Genomic DNA, 21,223 nt, shown 5'->3' on the forward strand with positions numbered 1-21,223 from the left:
GTGAGCTATGATCACACCACTGCACTCCAGCCTAGACCATAGAGCAAGACCCTATGAAGAAAGAAAGAAAGAAAGAAAGAAAGAAAGAAAGAAAGAAAGAAAGAAAGAAAGAAAGAAAGAAAGAAATCAAATCCCCAAAAATCTATTTTTTAAGTGCAAGGGCTTTTCTAGTAAGTGCATAGATAGATTTCTGTTCATCCAGAGGGTAAAAAATTAGATATTAATATAATACTTTAAATATAAACAAACTTTTAAAATACCTTTTCTGCAGTCTCTTTTGAAAATACCTCATTACCTGAGATAAAAATAAATACCATACTGGAGAAGGAGGAATGTTGTTTGAATGTATCACACAGTTTAAATCATATGAACTGATGAGTGATCATTGTTCTTTCAAGTTTCAAAATATGGATATTTTTTAAATTCCCATTTGTGCATGAGGGGCCATTTGTCTGCATGTGTGTGTGCATATGTGTGTTTTCTTTTATTTTTGCTGTCAGTATAATTAATCAAACCAAAAAAACAAAGAAAAACCCTGCAGTTAGCTCTTCCTTGCATTTATTTGTCAGTAAGTTGCTATCTGTGTGAAATACACCCTCTCTATTAAGCCCTCCTATCATGGCGGGATTTACTCAAGAATATCCCAGTATATTAAATTATTTATGTCGTAGGAGGCACAAAATGATGCCAACATCAAAAAGCCTCCTTGTGGGTCATTGAGCCTCTCCATTTTTAACAATGCTAAGAAATACTTTTAAAATACATTACATTTTAATACATTATAACGCATGAACACATAGTTTTTTACCAGCAGGCACTATCTTAATTAAATGATATCAAAATGAACTTTTCTCTAACTATAGTGAGTGATACTCTCTCAGTACAATGCAATCCCAAATGTGAAAAAAAAATCCATAATTTACAATGATTACTTAATCATATAATGTGTGGTAGGGAAAAACTAATTTGCAAATACTAAAAGCAAATTGCCACAGACAAGCACTACTTTTTGTGCAAATCATCAAACAATGCACTCTTTCTACTGATGTAGTGTTCATTTATTTATCATTCATATTCTACTAGGCCTCTTTGAAAAAATAATTCAGGCCATCCTTCATTAGCATAATTTTGGGAGAAGCTTTAATGCCACTCTGACTTTGAAGCCTCCAGCCTAGCTGGTTGGGCTGTTCCTGAGGCTGGCTCTTTTTTTTTTTTTTTTTTCACTTGTGTTTTGCAAATATCCGCATCGAGGTTGCTGAGAGACATTTCATGGGGTCAGAGGGCTTAGTAGGGAGGGCGGCAGTTCTGTTCGGGGGTCCTTTTTTCGGTTTCGTTTTGTTCTTTTATGTTCTCTTTAAAACCTCCACTCTCTGGCAGGACAAGATGCCTATTGTTTCTTTACCTCTGTGTCCTCTTGTAACAGAATGAATATTACTGTAGGTTAGACTTCTTGTGGAAGAACAAGTTCAAAAAAGAGCGGGAGGAGATAGAGACCATGGAGAACCTGAACCGCGTGCTGCTGGAGAACGTGCTTCCCGCCCACGTCGCCGAGCACTTCCTGGCCAGGAGCCTGAAGAACGAGGTCAGACCGGCGGGGCCGGGGGCCGGGGGCTGGGGGTCGGGCGCCATGACGACCTCGGTGAAGGCTGAAACCTTCAGCAGTGGCTCAGAGGCTGTGGCACTTCACACGTCTCTGAGTGTTCAGAGTGCCCAAGATGAGCCGGAATTTTTCAGTTTGCAAGAGGATTTTTGGTTGGTGATAGGGACATCCAGCGGCACAGCCCAGGGGCATCCGGGAGACTCAGGATGAAGTGTCCACTGTAGCATTTAACAAGAGCGGACTCTGCAGTTAGACTTGGTAGCTGCAGCCTGCAGCCTGGGGCAAGGAATACAGCCACCCCGTGCCCTAGGGTCCCTATTGGTAGATGGAGAGCTGTACGGTAGCAGCCTCGCAGGACTGTAGTCTGGGCGAGTGAATGTGTGCAGGGTGTTCCCGGGCACCCATCCTGCCACACGGCGGGCTCTCAGCTAAGTGCTGCTATTCTCGTGCTTATTCTTGTCATCATCGTTGTCCCCCCGAGAGTCACTCTGGCCAATGTCAGCAGACAGTGGGGAAATGCAGGGTACAGAAAGCCCGTCCTTGCCTTGCTAGATGTACCTCTTTTCCCCAAGAGCAGGGAAGTCAGTGGAGTTTACACTACTTTTGTAAAACTGACATTTTTAGCTAAAACAGGCTCCTAGGGGCTGACTTCCCTGTCACCCTGACTCCCTGGATAAAGTCAGCGTTACCGAAACCAGCCTTGGTGATCACGTGTGCCACAGGTCGCCTACCAAGGATGTGCGTGTTCACAAAAGCAACTGTGTTGCGGGGAGGGAAAGTACAAGTCTGCACAACAAGCCGGCTCGACCATATTGAGTGCGGAATTGAAAGGAAATCCTTGATTCTATTGTTCATGTATTTTGTACGGATTTTGAGGCCATGGTGGAAGGCATTATTGGGTGGTTGGCCCTGAGAACAGGAACATGACAGGGGTCTAGCCTTTCATCCATTGGGTTGCCGTGACCTTGGTGTGTTTGTGATGAGAACTCACTGAAGGAGAACGGTTCCTCTGAGGGGCCACCAAACCTTGGGGTTATAGCTGGTTAAGTGCTTACTCTCTGCTAAGGGATTCATCTGGGTGTCCCAGAGAAAACAGCACACTGACAGTGTTCATGTAGAACGGGTTCCCTCTGCCTGCCGGTTCCCTCTGCCTGCCAGGCTCACAGGAAGCACCACCCACTAGCATTTTTCCCTCTGCTCGGAGGTCGGCCATCTTTTTGGACAGGGCTCTCCTCGCGTTCCCGGTGGAGGGGGCGCCTCCCATGGTGCATTGCGCCCACAATGGCGCCTGGCCGTTCTGTGTCAGGGCCATGGCAGGGCTTGGGAAGCCCTTGCCAGTGGGAGGGCAGATCCTCCACACCTAGAACTAGCCCCCATGCCACCTCACAACCCTTTCTTTCTGAAACCTTCATCGAATTTGAAGGTGTCGCTATGTGTTGGGAAAATAATGGAAACACCTGGAAATTGTGTTTACAAGACCTTGCGATTTTACTCATGTCTGTGGATGAAGAACTATGAGTCTCTTTTTATTTAAAAACAAAAGGATATCCCAAATAAATATTGTTGGTGTCTCACAGAATATGAATAAGTATCCTGAGGAGTTTCATCGGTTCTCTCTGGTGTCAGTAAAGAAGGAACTTGATGAGTTTCATCTGTTCCTTTGAGAAGACAGGAAAGAGGAAAACTCATAAACTCATAAAGACTCCGGTCCAGAGGACGTAGCCATAACGAGTTATTTTAGGACAATCTAGTAGTTTGGGAAATAATTTTGTTTCCCTTTTAGTCATTCGAAGTACGCTTTTTACTAAGCCAAAACTCTGTGGTCTCTCGTAACTGTCTCAGGTAGCAATGGCAGAGAGGTTTCATGTGAGGGCACCTTGGCTGGTAGTGGCATGGGAGTTTGCATTCAGTGCCTTAGAATCCTTCCCCTGAGAGCAGTGGACAGGGGCTGGGGTGTGGCGAGTGGAGTGAGGCACTTGGGTGATTTCTTGGTGACCCCTGGCATAAACAAACACCTGCATTTGGAGCGTTTTTGTTTAAAAGGCCTCCTAGCGCTCAACGCTTGCTTTTTCTCTCGAGCAGGAGTTATACCACCAGTCCTATGACTGCGTCTGCGTCATGTTTGCCTCCATTCCTGATTTCAAGGAATTTTATACAGAATCAGACGTGAACAAGGAGGGCTTGGAATGCCTTCGGCTCCTGAACGAGATCATCGCCGACTTTGACGATGTAGGTACTGAGGGTTACCCTTGAGAGGCAGGAGCAGACCCAGTCCCGCACCTCAAGGCTCTTGTGCATCCGAAGTTAGTTCCGTGTAGTGGCATATCTTTAAAAAGTTGTCTTTTGGCATAATTTCTGCTGGCTGGCGTGAAAGCCTTTTGCTTTATTTAGGTCCTTGACTAATTCTGGGGAGGCAAACACAATGTATTTTCGAAGCTGATATGACTGCTAGGAACAGCTACCAAAATCTGTTATATCAAATGTGTATCCAGGGTGCTAGTGAATTCTCTACAAATGCTTGAACTCCAGGGAAAATACTTGCCCATACCTTTATATATATAAAGAAATAATGGATTATAATAGATTAGTGGCATGTCTGTGCATACTTCAAGTATCAACTTGAACTATGCATGGATGACATATTTTGTGATTGAAAAAGTAACATGTATGTGGGATACTACACCATATTTTGGAAGGGACACAGTGCATGCTTTTGAATTTGAAATAGGTGTCATTTTCAACTTTCCACGTAGAGGATAATGTGTTCTATTTTCTGCTAAGAACAAACACACCTCTGGGTTTAAGGATACTGCAGCTACACTGTGCTTATCATTGCCATGCAAAATAGAGGGAAACTGAGATCCGGGAGCATATGTTCATCACCATTCATGCCGTTTTGAAATACAGTGATAAGATTATGTAACACGAGGGTTTCAGACCGACCTTTTAAATGTCTTGTGGGCCCTGTGCATTTTGTCCTACCACCACTGTCATCGTGAAGTTGACACTAGCTATTCCCGGTGAGGTCACAACGAACAGAGTTCCACTGCTATCCCAGGTGAAAACCAGGGGCACGTGTGGCTCCCTTGCCCCTTAGTAAAATAAACGCCTCCCAGTACTGCCGGGTGAGTGACAGTGGATATGTGGATGGGTGCTCACCTATCTTAAACTCTTCGACATTTATTCCTGAAAGAATCTCCTCTAAAGGCTGGAGTACCAAGGATGGGCAAGAAAATGCTGCTGGTCTCCAGGTGGTGCCACCTGAGCCCTGGCCTACTAGGCAGATACAGACCCCTCCAGGGCTGCCCTTGCTCGCACCTTCCTCCGTTCCTCCTCCTTCCTACAGCTTCCGCTCTGATTCTTACCTTTCCCGCACCCCATCCAAAGGTCTGAAGTAGTAGATTGAAGGATTCAAGTGGGAACCCAAACAAGAAGTATTAGAGTAGGGGTTGGTGGAAGAAGCCATTCTAGATCTTTATTCCTACCATCTCAAGCACTCAGAGGGCAAACGCCGATCGATTCTCAGCCTTAATAATTGGTCGTAAATCTCCCTGACCATGCAGGGAAGACCTCACTCATTGAATCATAATTTTGTGTTATGCCTTTCAAACACATAGTTGTGGAATTTATTTGAGGGCATTATCATTTGCATCATAATTTATCTCGGTTCCTGCACCAGCAAAGTTTGAAAGGCAGTTCACACTCACTGGCAGTACCTCATTACACTGTATTTCCTTCGAAGCACATGCTCATCATGAAATGCATAAAACATCCATTCCCAGCAAAGCCCAAGGTCGCAGGGGAGTAAGCAGTGGTTGGAACAAGCCTGACTGGCATTGCTGTGGCCAGAATTTGAGGATGACTCTACAGAGTGCTCAGCTTCAGGTTGGCGCCCAGCTGAGTAACCAGATGGTTGTCATTGTTCCACAGCTGCTGTCCAAGCCGAAATTCAGCGGAGTTGAAAAGATCAAGACCATCGGCAGCACGTACATGGCAGCGACGGGTCTGAGCGCCGTGCCCAGCCAGGAGCACGCCCAGGTGAGACGCGCCGGCCGCCAGCAGCACACGGGGCCTCCGTGCTGCCCACAGGTCAACCCTGGTCCCAGAACAGTCGCGCTGTGACCTATGAGCTCTACAGCGTGTACAGCCTGAAGTTCGGCTCCATGAGAAAAGAGGAGAATTCCAGACGCTTCTTAGGGTCTGAGAGTCCGTTCACAGAACTCCTTCCGCTGGTCAACAGGAGCAGGAAAAAAATAATCGGTAGCTGCTTGATATCAGATAACTGTATAATGAAGTATTTATCTAAAGGAGACTCATTAAGAATGGCTCCTGCTCTTTTGGTTTAAAACAAGTGTGATCAAAAAATAGGTTGGCCACATAGAAATTTGGTTGAACAGGTGATTTGGGCAAAATTGAGTATCTTTAATCAATTAGAGTTTTTGAGATTTTTCTGTTGTGTTGTGTGCATGGTGTGTGTGTGTGTGTGTACTTGTATAACTTGTTGGGGTATTGGTGGGGCAAATAAATAAGACCCCTCTCCCCTAAGGACTGCGGACTTTGCTGCAGGGCCCGCCCTCTGCTGAGTTCAGCACAGGGAACTGCACTTACCAGGCACACTTTCTGTAGGCAGGAGGGTTCCCAGCTGTGTGGCTTACAGACAGTAGTTGCCTTCTCACTGTGTCCTCACATGGCAAGGAGAGAGAGATCTGGTGTCTCCTCCTCTTGTGTTAACATAAGGGCACCAGTTCTACTGGGTCAGGCTCCACGCTTATGACCTTGGTTAACCATACTCACCTCCTAACAGGCCTCTCTCCAATACAGTCACAAGGGGGGTTAGGGCTTCAACATACGAATGCAAAGGCTACACAATGCAGCCCAAACCACTCTCTTTGTTTAAAACTTCACCATTTTAGTTCATCCTGGATTTTTCTGCATGGATTTTGATTTTTCTAAATACCGCATTAGGATGTCATTTGTCATGATTGCTGAACTTTTGGGCACTTCTAAAGTTCCGTGCATGAGGTGAAGCCTCATTAGCCTGGCCTGCATCCAGACCCTATTCACAGGCCTCTCTGCCTAGTCTCCTAGGGAGGGCTGTCTGGGCTGTGTCCCCTGATCATGCCCACTCCAGACCTTAGCTCCGTGACAACTAGCCACCAAAGCCTTGGCAGGTGGAGCGGGCACCTTCCAAGGCACCACCACATGAAGACACACTCTGCATTCAGCCTGTGAGCTGGGCCACCCTCTGTCACCCTCCCCATCCCAGTGTGGCCACCTGCACCTTTGACCCTGACTCTGCTCCCACCAGCCCCTGGTCTCCTGGATCCTCAAGAAATGTCTCCAGGCCTTTTCTCCTTTCCACGGTCACACTTTATGGACTGATGGTCCATCTCCACTGCCTTTATTTGTTGCCTTCTACTTTCTCCCTGGCACTCCTCAATCCTGCCTCACCTGTGCCAGCGCAAGGAGTTCCACTTTTAATGATCAAAAAGCACTGCCAAAGTCCAATTCCAAGTGCTTTCCCATCCTCTGAGCTTTTGTTCTCCATGTCCTGTCTGTGGCCAGCTGTGGCCTTTGCCCAGAAATCTTCCCTCAGCATAAGAGCCCTTCCCTTGTCTGACTCCAGCCTGTGTCCCTCTCTGTGGCCCACTGGGATGTTCTTTCCCCAGTGCACCTCTCCACCAGGGATCTCACCTAAGACTTCGTTCTTCCCCTCTGCACACTGGATCCCCACCAAAGCCACTTTCCGCTGTTCTGACTGTTGGGCCAAGCTTGAATATCACTTCCAGCCTCCTGTGCACACCTGCTTTCTACCACAACTGTCATTTTTTTTCTTGTCCTCCCCACTCCAAAAATAGAGTGCCAACCTTCTGTCCCCAGCCCCCTGCACTGACCCATCTCCTACCTCTCCCTGCAGTGTCTATGCCAGCCCTCAAACACGCATGTACTTTTGTGTAGACCAACCGAAGTTCTACCCACACCCTCTCCCAGTGGGGTGCACCCACCACCTGCAGCAGCACCACCTGTGCTACTTGTCACACCTGGTTCCCAGGGCACCACCTGTGCTACTTGTCATACCTGGTTCCCAGGGCACCCCCAAGCCTGCTGCGTCTCTGAGCATGGGGCTGGAAATCCCAGTTTCCACTGGTTGGCCCAGGGCGTTCTGCGCACTGAAGGTGCCCTGCCCTGTCGAGGAGCCTTCCCGAATCTCCCTCAGGAGCAGGGCCAGGGCTCTGACTTTTGTAGAAGGCTCTTCCGCAACCCAACCCGAGGAGCTTTGCCCCATAGGGCCTCCTGGGTCCAGATCTTACTTCCTTTCCTGACTACTTGCTACCTCCCATTTTCAACTTTCTTGGAAATGTGTGTATGATTCTTAGCCACCATCCAGATTATAGAGAGTCCTTATCTTATGCTTTGTCCCCCAAAGTCCCCAGCGGGGGGGCTGGCCGGCACGTAGTGATTACACGGGTTTGTCCACAGTGATTGCGTGTGTGCCCACCCGCCTCCCAGCAGGGCCCAGCTTCCTTTGTCTGATTTACAAACCTGTTGCTCTCAGTGCAAACCCTTTTTTCCCTGACATTTTTGAACACTTACTAAATGCCTTCTGAGCCTTTAAACAAGCCTAGGAGGCAGGTGGTAAAAGCCCCTGCCGGTGGGGGTTTTAACAGATGGTCCCGGAGAGAAGCAGCAGCCACGGAGCAGGGCTGTGGCCCCGGGTATTCTGCGTGTCTGTCTGTTCAGAGCTTCCCACGGCGGCCTCTAATGATGTCTCTCCTCCTCCCCGTCCTCCCCCCCTTCTCTTCCTCCTCCTCCTCCCCCTCCTCCCCCTCTTCCTCCTCCCCTTCCTCCTCTCTCACCCCTTCGCCAGCCCTCATCCTGCCCTGTTCACACCTGTGCCCCCATGTTTGCATCCATTCCGTCCCCTCTACCCTGAGCAGCTGCAGCCATCCATGAACTGCTTGCTGACTTCCTACCCGGTCACCGCTGTTAATATGTCACCATTTTCGGGGTAGAGTTGGAACAGCACAACTTTCAACGAGGCTGCTCGTAACTGTCTATCACAGCTGTGTTCTCTGCCCTTCAGTTTCCTTGTGCGTAAAATGGCGACCGCGCCCACTGCACGAGGCTGTGGGGAAGACCGCGTTTAATATGCAGAATACTTTCATAGGCTCCATGGGCCTAGTAGGCAATAAAAATGCTAATGGTAATAATAATGCAGTTGTGGTTGGTACCCTGTTTAGCATATCGGTACCACTGACCCCTCCAATAGCACAGAGATAAGGGTTTGGGACATAAATGGAATGTGATATGCCGTCTTATCCACGGAGGGAGTTTCTGCTCAATACCGTATGTGCTGTGTGTGATTAGAGCATTTAATGAGATTCTTGGCAAGGTCATCCGAGAAATATTTTGCAGTGCAGTGAAGGTCTTCTGAAAGGAAAGGTCATTACGTTTGGTTGGGGGAAAATAACATGCTTTATAAATATATATGCTGATATGTTTATATGAAATGAATGTCACTTGTGCCTTTTGTAACCTTCCTGAAATAATGAGCTTTAGCCTTTGTTTCTCTAGTTATAAAAAAAAATACTTTCTATTTATTATTTAACCAAATCTGTAGTTTGGCAACAAAAGATATTCAGTTTAAAAAATATATAGGGTACCTGAAGGACTAATGTGTTTTTCTTAAATCTCAAAGAGGCAGAATACCTGGGTAATAGCCTTTTGAAATTTAGCTTTTATTTGTAATTACCTCTGTGTTTTCCATCTGCAGTAGGAACATAGTTATCCATGGGGAAATAAACACATAGGAGCATGCCCACACCTAGCCAGGGCGGGACTTTGGTGCCCAGCTCTGTTCTGCTTCATTTGTATTTTTTTAATGGAACAATGCATTCTAATTTTAAAGCTTAAAGTTAACATCCTGACTAAATGGCTGCATTACATTTCAGAGCTGATACTGATTGTTGTTTTTGAAAGAAGCAGGCATTTGCCAAGAAATAAAATATGAAATTGAGAGTGGGCTTGCATGCCAGGGCTGCCCCCGTCTCTCTGTGAACACACACCTGGAGGAGCGGCCAGCCCGGGGTGGAATCGGCGGTAGCAGGAAAGGGGGATTTTGCCCACCTTTGGGGCCATCACTTTGCCCTGAAGACCTCACTTTTCTGAGCCCATCCTTGCAGCCCCTGCTCATTCATTTCTATGATCTTTACAGCAAACTGGTGGTTAGAGGTTTGTTCTTTGACTTGCGGAGTGATTTTTTTGAAAAGGATATTTCACTTAAAAAAAATGATTATTTCTAGCTTCTGCTAAAAATTGGCGGGCTATCTCACTAGTCTTCATTCCTGTTGACGACAGCCAGCTGGAGCTTGTAAGCAGCTGCTCCATTCAGAGCTGGCACCCTCTCCTCAGTTTGCTGCAGTCCACACTGCTCCCTGTTGTCTTGTCCCCTCAGCTGCACCCCAGAGCCTCGCCTGTTCGGTGTCTGAGGGGCTGTTCAGGCCCTAGGCTAGAGGAATTCCTCCTTTATGCCCCAGTCATGAGCTATCTCTAATCTTAGCATTATGTAAATAGTAGTTTTGATCTTTTCCAAACGAATTTTACTAAGAATCTAAATAAGTCAAAACCAAACCGAAAGGAGGAAAATCTTCATTCAACCCCATGCTTTGATCATGGTATTGTTGTAGGAAGCCTTAGCTCTAGCTTTTATCCACAATTTTGAATAACTTGATGCCCATCCCAGCCACACGTTGGAAGGAAATAACTTGGGCTGCCAGAACGAATAGGGAGGAGGGAGGAGCAGAGGAGCACGAGGAGCAGGGGTGGTTTAATCTGTATCTAGGTATGAGCACCGGAGCTCATTCAGTCTTTTAAAACATTTGTGTTATTGCTGTATTTTTAATTATTTAATTTAAATGTTATTCAAAATAAATGCATCATTTTACTTGTTTACGTATCTAAGCACCTTCCTCAGCAGGTTTGCAGGTTGAGGGCAGGGACTGGTTCGAGAGCACCATCTGGCTCTTGCTGAGTCGGCCCCTTTGAGACAGCACTGGGACTAGCGTTAGCATTTCTCTGCTATTCCACTCCCTCCATGCCCCGAATCAGATGCGGGGCTCCATGGGAGTCACCCCTGAGATTCCTACGCTCGCTCACACTCATCCACCGTGTGAGCAAAACCAAGCTGGCCGACAGAGCAGGGAGCTGGAGACATTTCCTCTCCACGGGCCCTGTGGACGCTGCCTCTCTGCTGGACCTAGGAGCGCCCAGCTCGGCAGTCAGGGATCTTACTTAGTTCGCTGTTAGGTCACCCAGCAGACCTCTTCTTCACCAAGTGCCAAGTTCCGGGTATCTGCTGCTGGCAGCCCTTGGAGTTTTACGGTATGGGAATGAAGGAGGAGTGCACACAGCGCCCCCAAAGTGAGGGGAGTGAGCGCAGGGCTGGGAACACTGGAGGGACCCACCAAGGGGCCAGGGAGGCAGCACGCACAGAGTCCTTACGGGAGTTTCTTCTGCCAGTTTCAGCAGCTAAGTGGTTCCTTGAAACTCGTAACCCTGCTTCCTTTGACTGGCAAGAATAGGGATGGTGCAAGCCTCTGCTGAAATGAAAAGCAGTATCTCCAGGCTGCGTGTTTTTGTGCAAACACAAAAGCTATTATGTGTCAGAAGTAGAGAGAAATTGCCTCCTACTTTTGTGCCGTTTACAGGAAATGAAAAAAACGAAAGAAAATGAACCGTCCCTCTTCAGTATGTACACTTACAATCTTGAAAACACTTAGGATGCCAGACACCAAGGTCACTGTTAGACCTGCACATCAGCGTAGGGCGCTGTACCTGTGGAAAGAGGGAGAAATACCCAACTGAGTCGTAACATACTTTCTTACTGACGTCTTCCTCCCAGTTGCTTTCCGTGTCAAGCAGAGTGATACGCTCCTCTGCACTGTCATGAAGGGAAACTAAGTAAATCCCAAGCCCCAGGGGTGCAGGATGAATGCATTACCTACATCCATTTATTTAATCTTAACTGCAACCCAACAAGGTAGTTCGCTGTTGTCCCATTTCATAGATGAGGAAACAAGACCAGAGAAGGTAAGTGGCTCTGCCAAGGCCACACAGCTAATGATTGCAGAAGCTGGAGCCAGTGTTTCCTGACTCAGGCGGTACTCGCTGAGCACCCTCCCAGGTGAGCTGGTTATCACAGCATCAGCCTTCGTGCTCACTTGGAAGAGGGCTGATGTCCAGATCTCCTAGGAGCCCCAGGCAGGAGAACAAAGTGCTCCTTGGATAACAATCCCCAGTTCCCTTCAAAATCGGACAAAAGGAGTTTGAACCCCAGAAATTTCCCAGCACAGAACACAGTGCCAAGCGCAGAGCAGGTATTCAGTGAATATTTATGGATGGAAGAAGGGAGGGGAGAGAACCGGAGAGGACGGTCATACTAATTTTAGCCTAAAATCTTCAGTTGTTACCAGTCACTTGGGTGATAAAATCATCTCAATAAACATACATCTACTTTAAGCAATGTTCCTTGCTGGTGAAACTTCCAAAACAACCAGCTTGTAAAATTGGCTCCAGAAAACTGAATAAGTAGCCTCACTGTGTAGCTGAAAGTCAGTTAAATATTGGGGGATGGCTAACAAAAATTATTTGGATCGTGGGAGAAATAACTGCTTCACACTGCCATCAAGTATTTATGAAGAGCTCAGTGATAAAGACTTCTTGAAATGAATTGAGTTCTTTAGAGCCTGAACACAATTTTGTCTAGGGTTTACTAAGCCCAAATGAGTTATTGACATTGGATTTAAACCCCATTCCCAGAACTGAATCTCTTCTTTTATTACTGAGGCCACTTAAAACCTCCAGTTTAAACCTACTGCCTGAAAACAGATCAGTCGATGATTTATCCTGGAGCGGAGCTTGTTTGTTGCACCTTGGTTTGGTAAAAAGCAAACCATGTCTCCCGTGGCAAATGTGTCCTCCTGACTAGGATAGCTGCAATCTTTACTGCACAAGAGTCCGCTTGTTGATTTAACAGCTTGTGCTTCCTGTTAAGGAGCAAGATGTTTTCCAACTGATGGTACAAACCTCCACATCATGTTTTCCCCATAAGTTATGAGATAAAAAATATATATATACTAGCGGGCTAGGATAGAAAAGCCTAACTGTTCTTAACAAATGACACTTTGCATTTCCACCAAAGTTAGCTGACAGTTTGCTTCATAGTTCCATTGGTTTAATTGCTCCATTTTTCTCCCACAATTTTAAATTGAGGATTTATGGCAGCAGTACTGTTTCATTCCTCTTCTTCGAGAATGATATGATTTATCTGAGGAAAGGAAAAACATCTTCCTCTCTTAGCCAGAAATGTGTCTTCTCCATTTGTGCATATTCTTTGGTGGAAGGGTTCTCGACGGGGAGCAATTTTGCCCTCATTTGTCAATGATTGGAGACCGTTTTGGTTGTCACAATTTGAGGTAGGTGATGCCACTGGCATCTTGCGGGTAGAGGCCAGGGAGGGTGCTAAAGCCCCGATGATGGACGAGACATCCGCATTACGCACTTCAAACGTCGGTGGGGCCAAGTGCCTTAGTGCACTACCTTTCCATTCTCCTTCTTAAAAAAACTGTGTGGATTAGCTGAGTAATCCTTTTTCCCTTTTCCTTTTCCCTTTTGCCTTGGTCTTCTCTGCCTCACTGTCATCTTGAATAGGTGGTTAGTGTCCTCTGTCTCCATCTGCCTTCTCTCTCATCCCAACAGGACCCCTGAAAGCCAGTTTTCATCGTCACTTTCCATGGACAGTGTTCCCCCAAGGTCACTAGGTGCCTCCTCTCTGTCCCTGAGACCTTCCCCCATCTCTGGTTTAGCTTCCTCCGGGACCCAACAGAGTGTAACACTTGTCCCCAGAAGTCATTATTAAGTGCTTCTCCTGCGCCGGGGACTTAGTCCTGCTGTGGAGGCAGAGATCCCTAGAGCTCAAGGACCAGTGGGGGCGGCTGACTTCCAAACAAAGACAGCCTTGATTTCAGTGCTGACAAAGATGTCCCTACGGCAGGCCACCGATGCACGGCAGGCCTGGGACTGCGTCTCAGCTAAGCCTGGGAGGAACTGGGACAGAAACTGCCCCCCCAAAACTGTTTTCACGCACCTAACCATCAATTACTGGGGGAGCAGGCACCTTCAGAACATGTAAATCAGTTGAACGAATTCTGTGTATTTACTAATAGAGAATCTATTTTTAAAACACAACCAAAAATAGAAATGTTTAAAAAGGCTAATTTCAAAAGTAAACATACATGTAATATACTAGAAATTAATGCTAAATATACACTGGTAACGGGAATAATAAATAGAAATTAACAGGAAAGCAACATAGAAATTCCCACTTGTCCCTGTTGGAGACCTCCAGGACTTCTCTCCTCCCGTGCTGTAATTCTCTCCTCCCCATGGGATGACAGAGCACTGAGGACGAGCACACGCAGGAAACTGCCACCCCCATACTTTGCCAGGGCTGCCATAGACTGGGGGCTTACACGGCAGAAACTGTTGTCTCACTGCCCTGGCGGCTGGCAGCCTGAGACCGAGAATGGGCAGCGCTGGTTCCTTCTGAGGAGTGGCTCCTGGGCTTGCAGGCAACACTTTCTCCCTGTCTCCACTTGGCCTCCCCCTGTGCCCTAATCGCCTCTCCATATAAGGACTCCGGTCATGTTGGATTAGGGCCCACCCGTACGAGCTCATTTTACCTGATCACCCCTTAAAGACCCTCTCTCCAAATCTAGTCACATTCGGAGGTGCAGGGTCAGGACTCCAACATATGAACTTGGAGGGACACAGGTCAGTCTACTTAACACCTTCTGCCTCAAGGCATAAAAGGACAGGAAGAGGGGCTGTTTGCAGAAGCAGGGAGAGCCGCAGCAGCGGGGGAGAGTGGTGGCCCCTGGGGGAAGCCGTGAGCAGGGATGCGATGAGGAAGAACAACAGGACTTCCCACTGGGCAGTCCCAACTGGCAGGGAGGGGCAGGGAGGGACCGGGTCTGCCCCTGGAGCCCAGCCCTGCAGAGAGGGTGTGAAAGGGCAGAAGGAGAAAGAGGCAAGAGCCCCGGGTCAAAGTAGGCTTCCACCTGCTTCCACTGGTGCCTTCTGGATTAAAACAACATAGGTTCTTCTTGGTTGGCCAGCAAGTCTCAGCCTGCTTGGTGCTCTTGGCCTGAGGGTACCTGAGAGATTCAAATCAATGTCTTCTAGTGTTTATGCTCCCCTTGGCCACAACAATGCAAAGTGATTTCTTGCCATGAGATTTAACTTACAAAATGCCTGCAGTGCCTTGCAGCGTTTATAATTTGTCAACATTGCTTTCCAACTGGAGCTCGGGCTTGGGGCCGAGGGGAATACTTTCCACTTTGCTAAACTCTAATCCCATCTGCATGTCATTGTCTTTTCCTCAGGAGCCCGAGCGGCAGTACATGCACATTGGCACCATGGTGGAATTTGCTTTTGCCCTGGTGGCCAAACTGGACGCCATCAACAAGCACTCCTTCAACGATTTCAAGCTGCGAGTGGGTATGTTGTGCAAAGAGGTCTGGGTCTCAGCTGTGGAATAAAGAATGAAGTCAAGGGAGATGCAGACGGTCCTTGGGATAGCGGAGTAGAGCAATTACAAATGCATCCTAGGGAAGCAAGACTGGATTACAGAGGGAAGGGTTCAGGAAAGCTACAAGTCCATAAGGCATTTTTGCACAAATTAGAAGGTCCACCTTCTGGGTGGACCTAGTCTGTAAGGCACTTGGTTTAGCAAGTAGAGCTTGGGCTGGATTTCAGTCCTCAGGGCTCTGTCCCCCCAGCCTAGGTCCTGTCCGCAGGACACGGCGTGCACGTCCTGAAGCTGCCCTGAGTTGCTGATGGACTTTCTCTAAGCCATTGGCTGAAAGTGGCTCCATTACCTTCTCATGGACTGTTTTAGCAATGAACTAGGGCCTGCCACTGACTGTAAGAGAATTCTAGATTTCAAAGATATAAAAATATTTTTTTAAAAAAAAGAATCTTAGAATTGTTAAAATACAGTCTCACCTTCCTGGGCCCACAGCCTGTAAGAACACCAAATGTGTGTCCAAGTTCTGAAATAGCTAAAGCTTTTCAGATTGTGTCCAAATCCTACAGAAAAATCCTACTTTCTTTAAAGTTTTTGTAAAAAGTAACCTTTACTTTGTTGGGGAAAAAAAAGACTTTCTGATTTCTAAGTTCTTAAACTTTAAGTTGACTTTTTTTTTAAAAAGCATGTTTCATTACTTGCTTTTACAGATTCTTATTTTTAAAAATAATGTGTTTTAAGCCATCAAGTTAGCTCATAGTTACTTTGTAATGCGTGTGTGGTTACTTGTAGCTATTCACGATTTATGAGAGCTTCTTTGACCACTTTATGGTTTTCTTGGCAACACATTTTACTTCTGAAAGTTGGTCCATATATAAGGGTAGTTCTTGTGACAAGTTCTATCTGAATGGTTTTTAACATTCTCTTGCATAGGGATTTCACCTCAAAAAAAAAAAAAAAGAAATCCAATATTCAAAGCTTTCTGTGGCTGTGTCCTGATTTTAATTTAAACCTAGAAATATTTTGAATCTCTTTAACAAATAAGAACCTCTTCTCTGCATGTGCTATGAGCTGTCAGCATCGAAGCACATTTTTCTTTATGTTTTCTCACCTCTGGTACGATGAACCTTTGTCAGGGGCTCTGCCTTAGACAAAGTTGGGTCAGATGGGCAGGACATCTGCTGACCACATCAAACATGCGGGCATACCTTTGGTTCTAGAGCCTCTGTGTTGTTCTGACAGCTTGGAAAATAGGCTCCTCAAACTTTCATACTACCCTCTTTAAAAAAAAAAAAATCTATTACATGGGAGAATGTCCGTGGGAACACGAAGGCAGGCGGCTGGCTTTGTGTCCTGCCTCTGTCCTCTGCTCCCCGTCTGATGGGGCTCCTGGGACGACAGAGGTGAAGTAGCACTGCCCGCCCCATGGGGCTGTTGTGAGAATCAGAGAAGAGCGAGTCTCTGTGAAGCCTTAGAACAGTGCGTGGAAGTGGAAAGCGCCGTGCTAGAGCTGCTGCTGCCGTGGCGATTGTTTTTTCAGCAGAAAACCTGGGAGTGAACCCAAAAGTCCTACCGCAGCAGACTGGCCAATGAAGCGCAGCCTCTAAGTGTAGTCATTTAAAGCGAAAATCTGTTTATTTCAAAATTAACGTTGACTCTAAAACTATTGGAATATAGTATGCTAATCATCTCTTGCCTAAAGTCACATAGTAACAGAGAAAAATAATTATATTGTGTTTAGTTTTTAAAATCATATCCATTTTATGTTATAGAATCATGGTAAATGGACATGTAATGGTAAATGGACATGTAAACAGGAATCAAGGTCTAGAAGGAAAAAAAGGACAAAGGTTTTTACATTTTTGAAATGATAAAGTGAGAGGAATAATTTTTCTTTGTTTTAGAGCTTCATGAAGCTGGGCTAATGTTTGCTTAATAATGATTCAAGAAAGGTGTTACTGAACTTTCCCATATAAGGCAGTTGCTGTAATCTGAATCCTGTTAACCTGAATCTGGTTGTCACAGGTATTAACCACGGGCCTGTCATAGCTGGTGTGATTGGCGCTCAGAAGCCACAGTATGACATCTGGGGCAACACCGTCAACGTGGCCAGTCGGATGGACAGCACCGGCGTCCTGGACAAAATACAGGTACTGCGGGCTGACCGTCGTCCCTGGCTGTGTCTGTTCTCTTAGAAACTGTAAATAAGTATAATAATAATGATAATAATACATTAAGACCAAGGGAAGAATATAAACCTTTAAATTTACTTAAATCTTTTTATTTGGGAAATTTAAGATTTGTTTTTTTTTTTAACTGACTGTTAGTGAAAACAACATCAAAATTCTAATAATATAAAGGCGATGGCATTTGTGAAAACAATTGACCCAGCAATGACCAGCGTGGTGGTACAACAGCCCTGAGCGTTAAGTGTGGGACTGGAGCCTCCTCTCCCATTCTTCTCCCAGCCCAACACCTTCAAAAGGGCTGTGCAAGCCAGAGGTGAGACCAAAGCCAGGGATAACCCCACCTTCCTCTCTCAGGACACTGAACTGGGGGGAGGAGGGAAGAGATGAAACAGATGGCTAATAAAAATGGCAGCTCTGGAATCCACCCCGGCAAAGGAGAGGGAAGCTCTGACAAATTGAAAGCAATGATTGGAGAAAAATAAAATTATTTTGTATTAAGGTTCCCATTGCTCATTAAATCAATAACCATGCTTAAAGTAACTATAATTACAATAGCAATAATATTTTAGGGGAAAAAATGCTGAAAATCACTGAAAAGACAATAGGTAAATAGTCTGTTATCACAACTGTGCTGAAACTATCGCAAGTGCTGCAAGAGAGCAGTGGCCAATCCGGGATGGAAGGATGACAGAATCCACGGAGAAGGGGAGAGAGGGAGAAGGCAGGCTGCCGAGAAGGCAGGTCTGTCTGGTCAAGTCTATTCTTTAATTCATTCAACAACCGTGTGCCATGCTCCTCCCAGTGCTGCCGTAGGCTCCGTGACTAAAGCAGTGAGCAAGGCAGCCTTGTACAGCGCAGGTTCCACTGGGGACAAGGCTTATCCATCAGCAGTCACAGCAGCGCCACTGCAAATATGGCAGTGTCATCTCAGGAGGACGTCAGCCAGCCTGTGTCTAGGGAAGGCTACGGAGGTCTGGGCTTTTGGACGACAGTCTGTGAGAGTAGGAATTAAAGATGTAGACCGGGAGAGAGCGTGTGAAGCCCACGGTTTCCGGAGACGTGAAGTGAGCTGATGGAGCAGAAGGAGAAGTGAGTTCCAGGGTGCGGACCCGAGTCGTTGTGAGCACGGCAGCGCCACAGGAAGGACGCCGTGAGATGGAGCAGGTGAAAGGAAAGGTGGTTTGAGGTTCCCCGGGTGAAGGAGGGAGATTGGAATAGGGCGTCTTTGGAGAATGTGCTCGCAGACCAGGAAGAACATCCTTGGTATTAATGGGAGAAAATGAAGAAAAGAAGGAAGGTTGCAGGGGTTGGAAACCGGAACCTATGGTTCATTCCCATATCTGAGTGAAAGAAAGAGAACTTACCCAAGAAAACAATAAAATCAAACGAAGAGGTGCATGTCATTGTATTTTTGACTTATACATTATTTTATACCTTTGGATGATATATATAAAAAGATAAACATGTTCCCAAGGTTTGGATTTAACTTTACTAATATGTTTTCAGCAAAAGCCATTTCATATCATGATCTGGAAATTTTGCTTAAACTGCAATAGAGATTATTTTTTTAATTCTCATCCTCCACCCTACACCCAATTATTGTGTTTTAATTGAGGGATTTGATTAAATTCTATCATTTTATGCTCAAGAAGACATCCTAAAGCTGGCCGTCATAGTGACACATGATACTGCCTGTCCCCTTCAGAGGCACAAATCCATCTGGTAATAGCCCAGGAGGTGTTCCAGGCAAGAGTCTTGAGATACCCAGGTGTTAGGGTACTTACTTGCTTTCTTCAGAATTCTGATTACATTCACCAGGAACTAGTGAGAATCGACCTGCCCTCCTGTGGGCAGTCAGGGAGCTGGTCACCAGCAGCCAGAACACCAGAACCTGCCAGGGTGCAGTGCCAGGTCCCGAGAAAGAAGGGCTGCGTGCCTCAAATGAGAAGCGTGTGTGTGTGTGTTCATGTGTGTGCATGTGTGTACATGCACACGTGTGTGTTGTCTGTGCTGAACATTCTATTTGTGGTTATGTTGCACTCTGGAGGATGAACTCCTGTGAAATGGCAAATTCGTATGAAAATCACTGGACACACGTCAGGCTGTGTCACTGCTGTCCTGTCTGGGGACTTTGATGAGTCCCCCGCACTGCATGCCTCAGCTTGGCCAAGGCCCTCCGGAGCCTTGCTCCTAACGTTACGACAAGGTCTATGGTCCCTTCTTAACCTCTGTAAAAGACTGTCCCCTCCAACGTCATCAAGAATGGGTCTTTTGGCAGGGTTTGTGTTCAAGTAGCCTTTATATTCCTTGATAATGGCTCCAAAGCACCAGAATAGTGATGCTGGCGATTTGGGTATGCCAAAGACAAGCTGTAAAGCGCTTCCTTTAAGTGAAAAGGTTTCAACTTAATGAAAGAAAAAACATCATATCCTGAGGTTGCTAAGATCTATAGCACATTAAGATAGTACGAGAGAGACTACATTCACATAACTTTTATTACAATATATTGTTATAATTGTTTTATTTTGTATTTGTTATTGTTAATCTCTTACTGTACCTAATTTACAAATTAAACTTTGTTAAATGTACTATCTGCAGTGTCAGGCATCCACTGAGGATCTTAGAACATATCCCCCAAGAATAAGGGCTAATTACTATACTTGATCTTTTTCTTCTTATTATTATTATTTTTTTTTTCGAAGCAGGGTGCTGCTCTGTTGTCCCAGCTAGAGTACAATGGTGTCATCATAGCTCACTGCAACCTCGAAATCCCAAGCTCAGGCAATCTTCCTGCCTTAGCCTCATGAGTAACTGGGACTACAGTCATGCACAACTATGCCAGGCTAATTTTTCTGTTTTGTAGAGATATCAACATGTTACTCAGCTAGGCTTGAACTCCTGGCCTCAAGCAATCTTCCTGCCTTGGTCTTCCAGAGTGCTAGGACTGTAGGCATGAGCCACTGCACCAGCCACAACTCTGTTCTAATGAGTAGTACAAAAGCAGCCGTGGGCAATAGCAGTAAACAGATATCATGGCTGTGTTCCAACAAAACTTTATTGTGAACACTGGAATTTTGAATGTTCTATAATTTTCACATGTCACAAAATATTTCTTTGGGTTTTTTATTCTCCCAAATTAAAAAAAAAATGTAAAGTTAAAAAAAATTAATGAAAAAAAAAGAAAAGAAAAATCCTTAAAAATGTAAAAAAAAAAAAAAAAAAGCCACTCTTAGCTGCTAGCTGTACAAAACCAGAGGGAGGGTCAATTTGCCAATCCATGTCTTAAACCATTATTTTCCAAATTGCAGCTGGCATCCCATCAATGAATTGTAATATAAGTTTAGTGGGCTGCAATCAGCTTACCAAAAAAAAAAAAAATGTTTTTCACTGACCCTAAGATGCCTTCAATCGTAAGATATTTTTTTGGTTTCAGATCAGACAGGTAATGTGCTGATGTGGTAGCAAGGTTTGGGGGAGTCACATCTCACACACAAGTGTGAAGACACAATCATGCTTATGAACTAAAAAAGGACCCAAGAGACATTATTTTTGATATCACTATAAGATAAAAACAATATATACTGCAAAACAAATTATGAACTATATTTCATACTGGTGAGATGCAGTCTGACTTCAAAGATGTTGAAATGGAAATACGAGAGTATGCCTTGGAATCAATGAAATGCGTTAATGGCGTAGAAGGTATCGAGTCTATCCCTTGTGGTGAAGTGAAGGCAGTAGAGTATTTGACAAAACTTTTGTTTCAGTGTATACACATAGAGTTTACCTTCTCCCTTGTAGGACAGTGGAAAACCGTTTGGATTTGGATTTCACTAAATGCCTGGGGAG

At 45.7% G+C, this 21,223-nt stretch overlaps 1 protein-coding gene and 1 non-coding gene across 4 annotated transcripts in view; one reads left to right on the forward strand and one right to left on the reverse strand.

The window, feature by feature from the left end:
• Nucleotides 1-21,223, forward strand: part of ADCY2 (adenylate cyclase 2) — a 389,287-nt gene that overhangs the window by 359,513 nt on the left and 8,551 nt on the right. For 2 of the 3 annotated variants that reach the window (XM_076007928.1, XM_012744227.2), the window contains exons 20-24: nt 1,424-1,582; nt 3,683-3,829; nt 5,531-5,638; nt 15,043-15,157; nt 17,211-17,335. In XM_076007928.1, coding sequence (XP_075864043.1) covers nt 1,424-1,582; nt 3,683-3,829; nt 5,531-5,638; nt 15,043-15,157; nt 17,211-17,335 — 654 coding nt within the window. Of the gene's footprint in view, nt 1-1,423; nt 1,583-3,682; nt 3,830-5,530; nt 5,639-15,042; nt 15,158-17,210; nt 17,336-21,223 lie in introns of those variants that run through there. The other variant, XM_076007929.1, reaches the window with a different exon arrangement.
• Nucleotides 20,807-20,907, reverse strand: LOC142874226 (small nucleolar RNA U13). The gene has a single exon (XR_012922038.1). It is a non-coding gene; the product is annotated as a small nucleolar RNA U13 (small nucleolar RNA).

The sequence above is a fragment of the Microcebus murinus genome, chromosome 11 (genome assembly GCF_040939455.1).
Source record: "Microcebus murinus isolate Inina chromosome 11, M.murinus_Inina_mat1.0, whole genome shotgun sequence".
Classification (NCBI taxonomy): Eukaryota; Metazoa; Chordata; class Mammalia; order Primates; family Cheirogaleidae; genus Microcebus; species Microcebus murinus.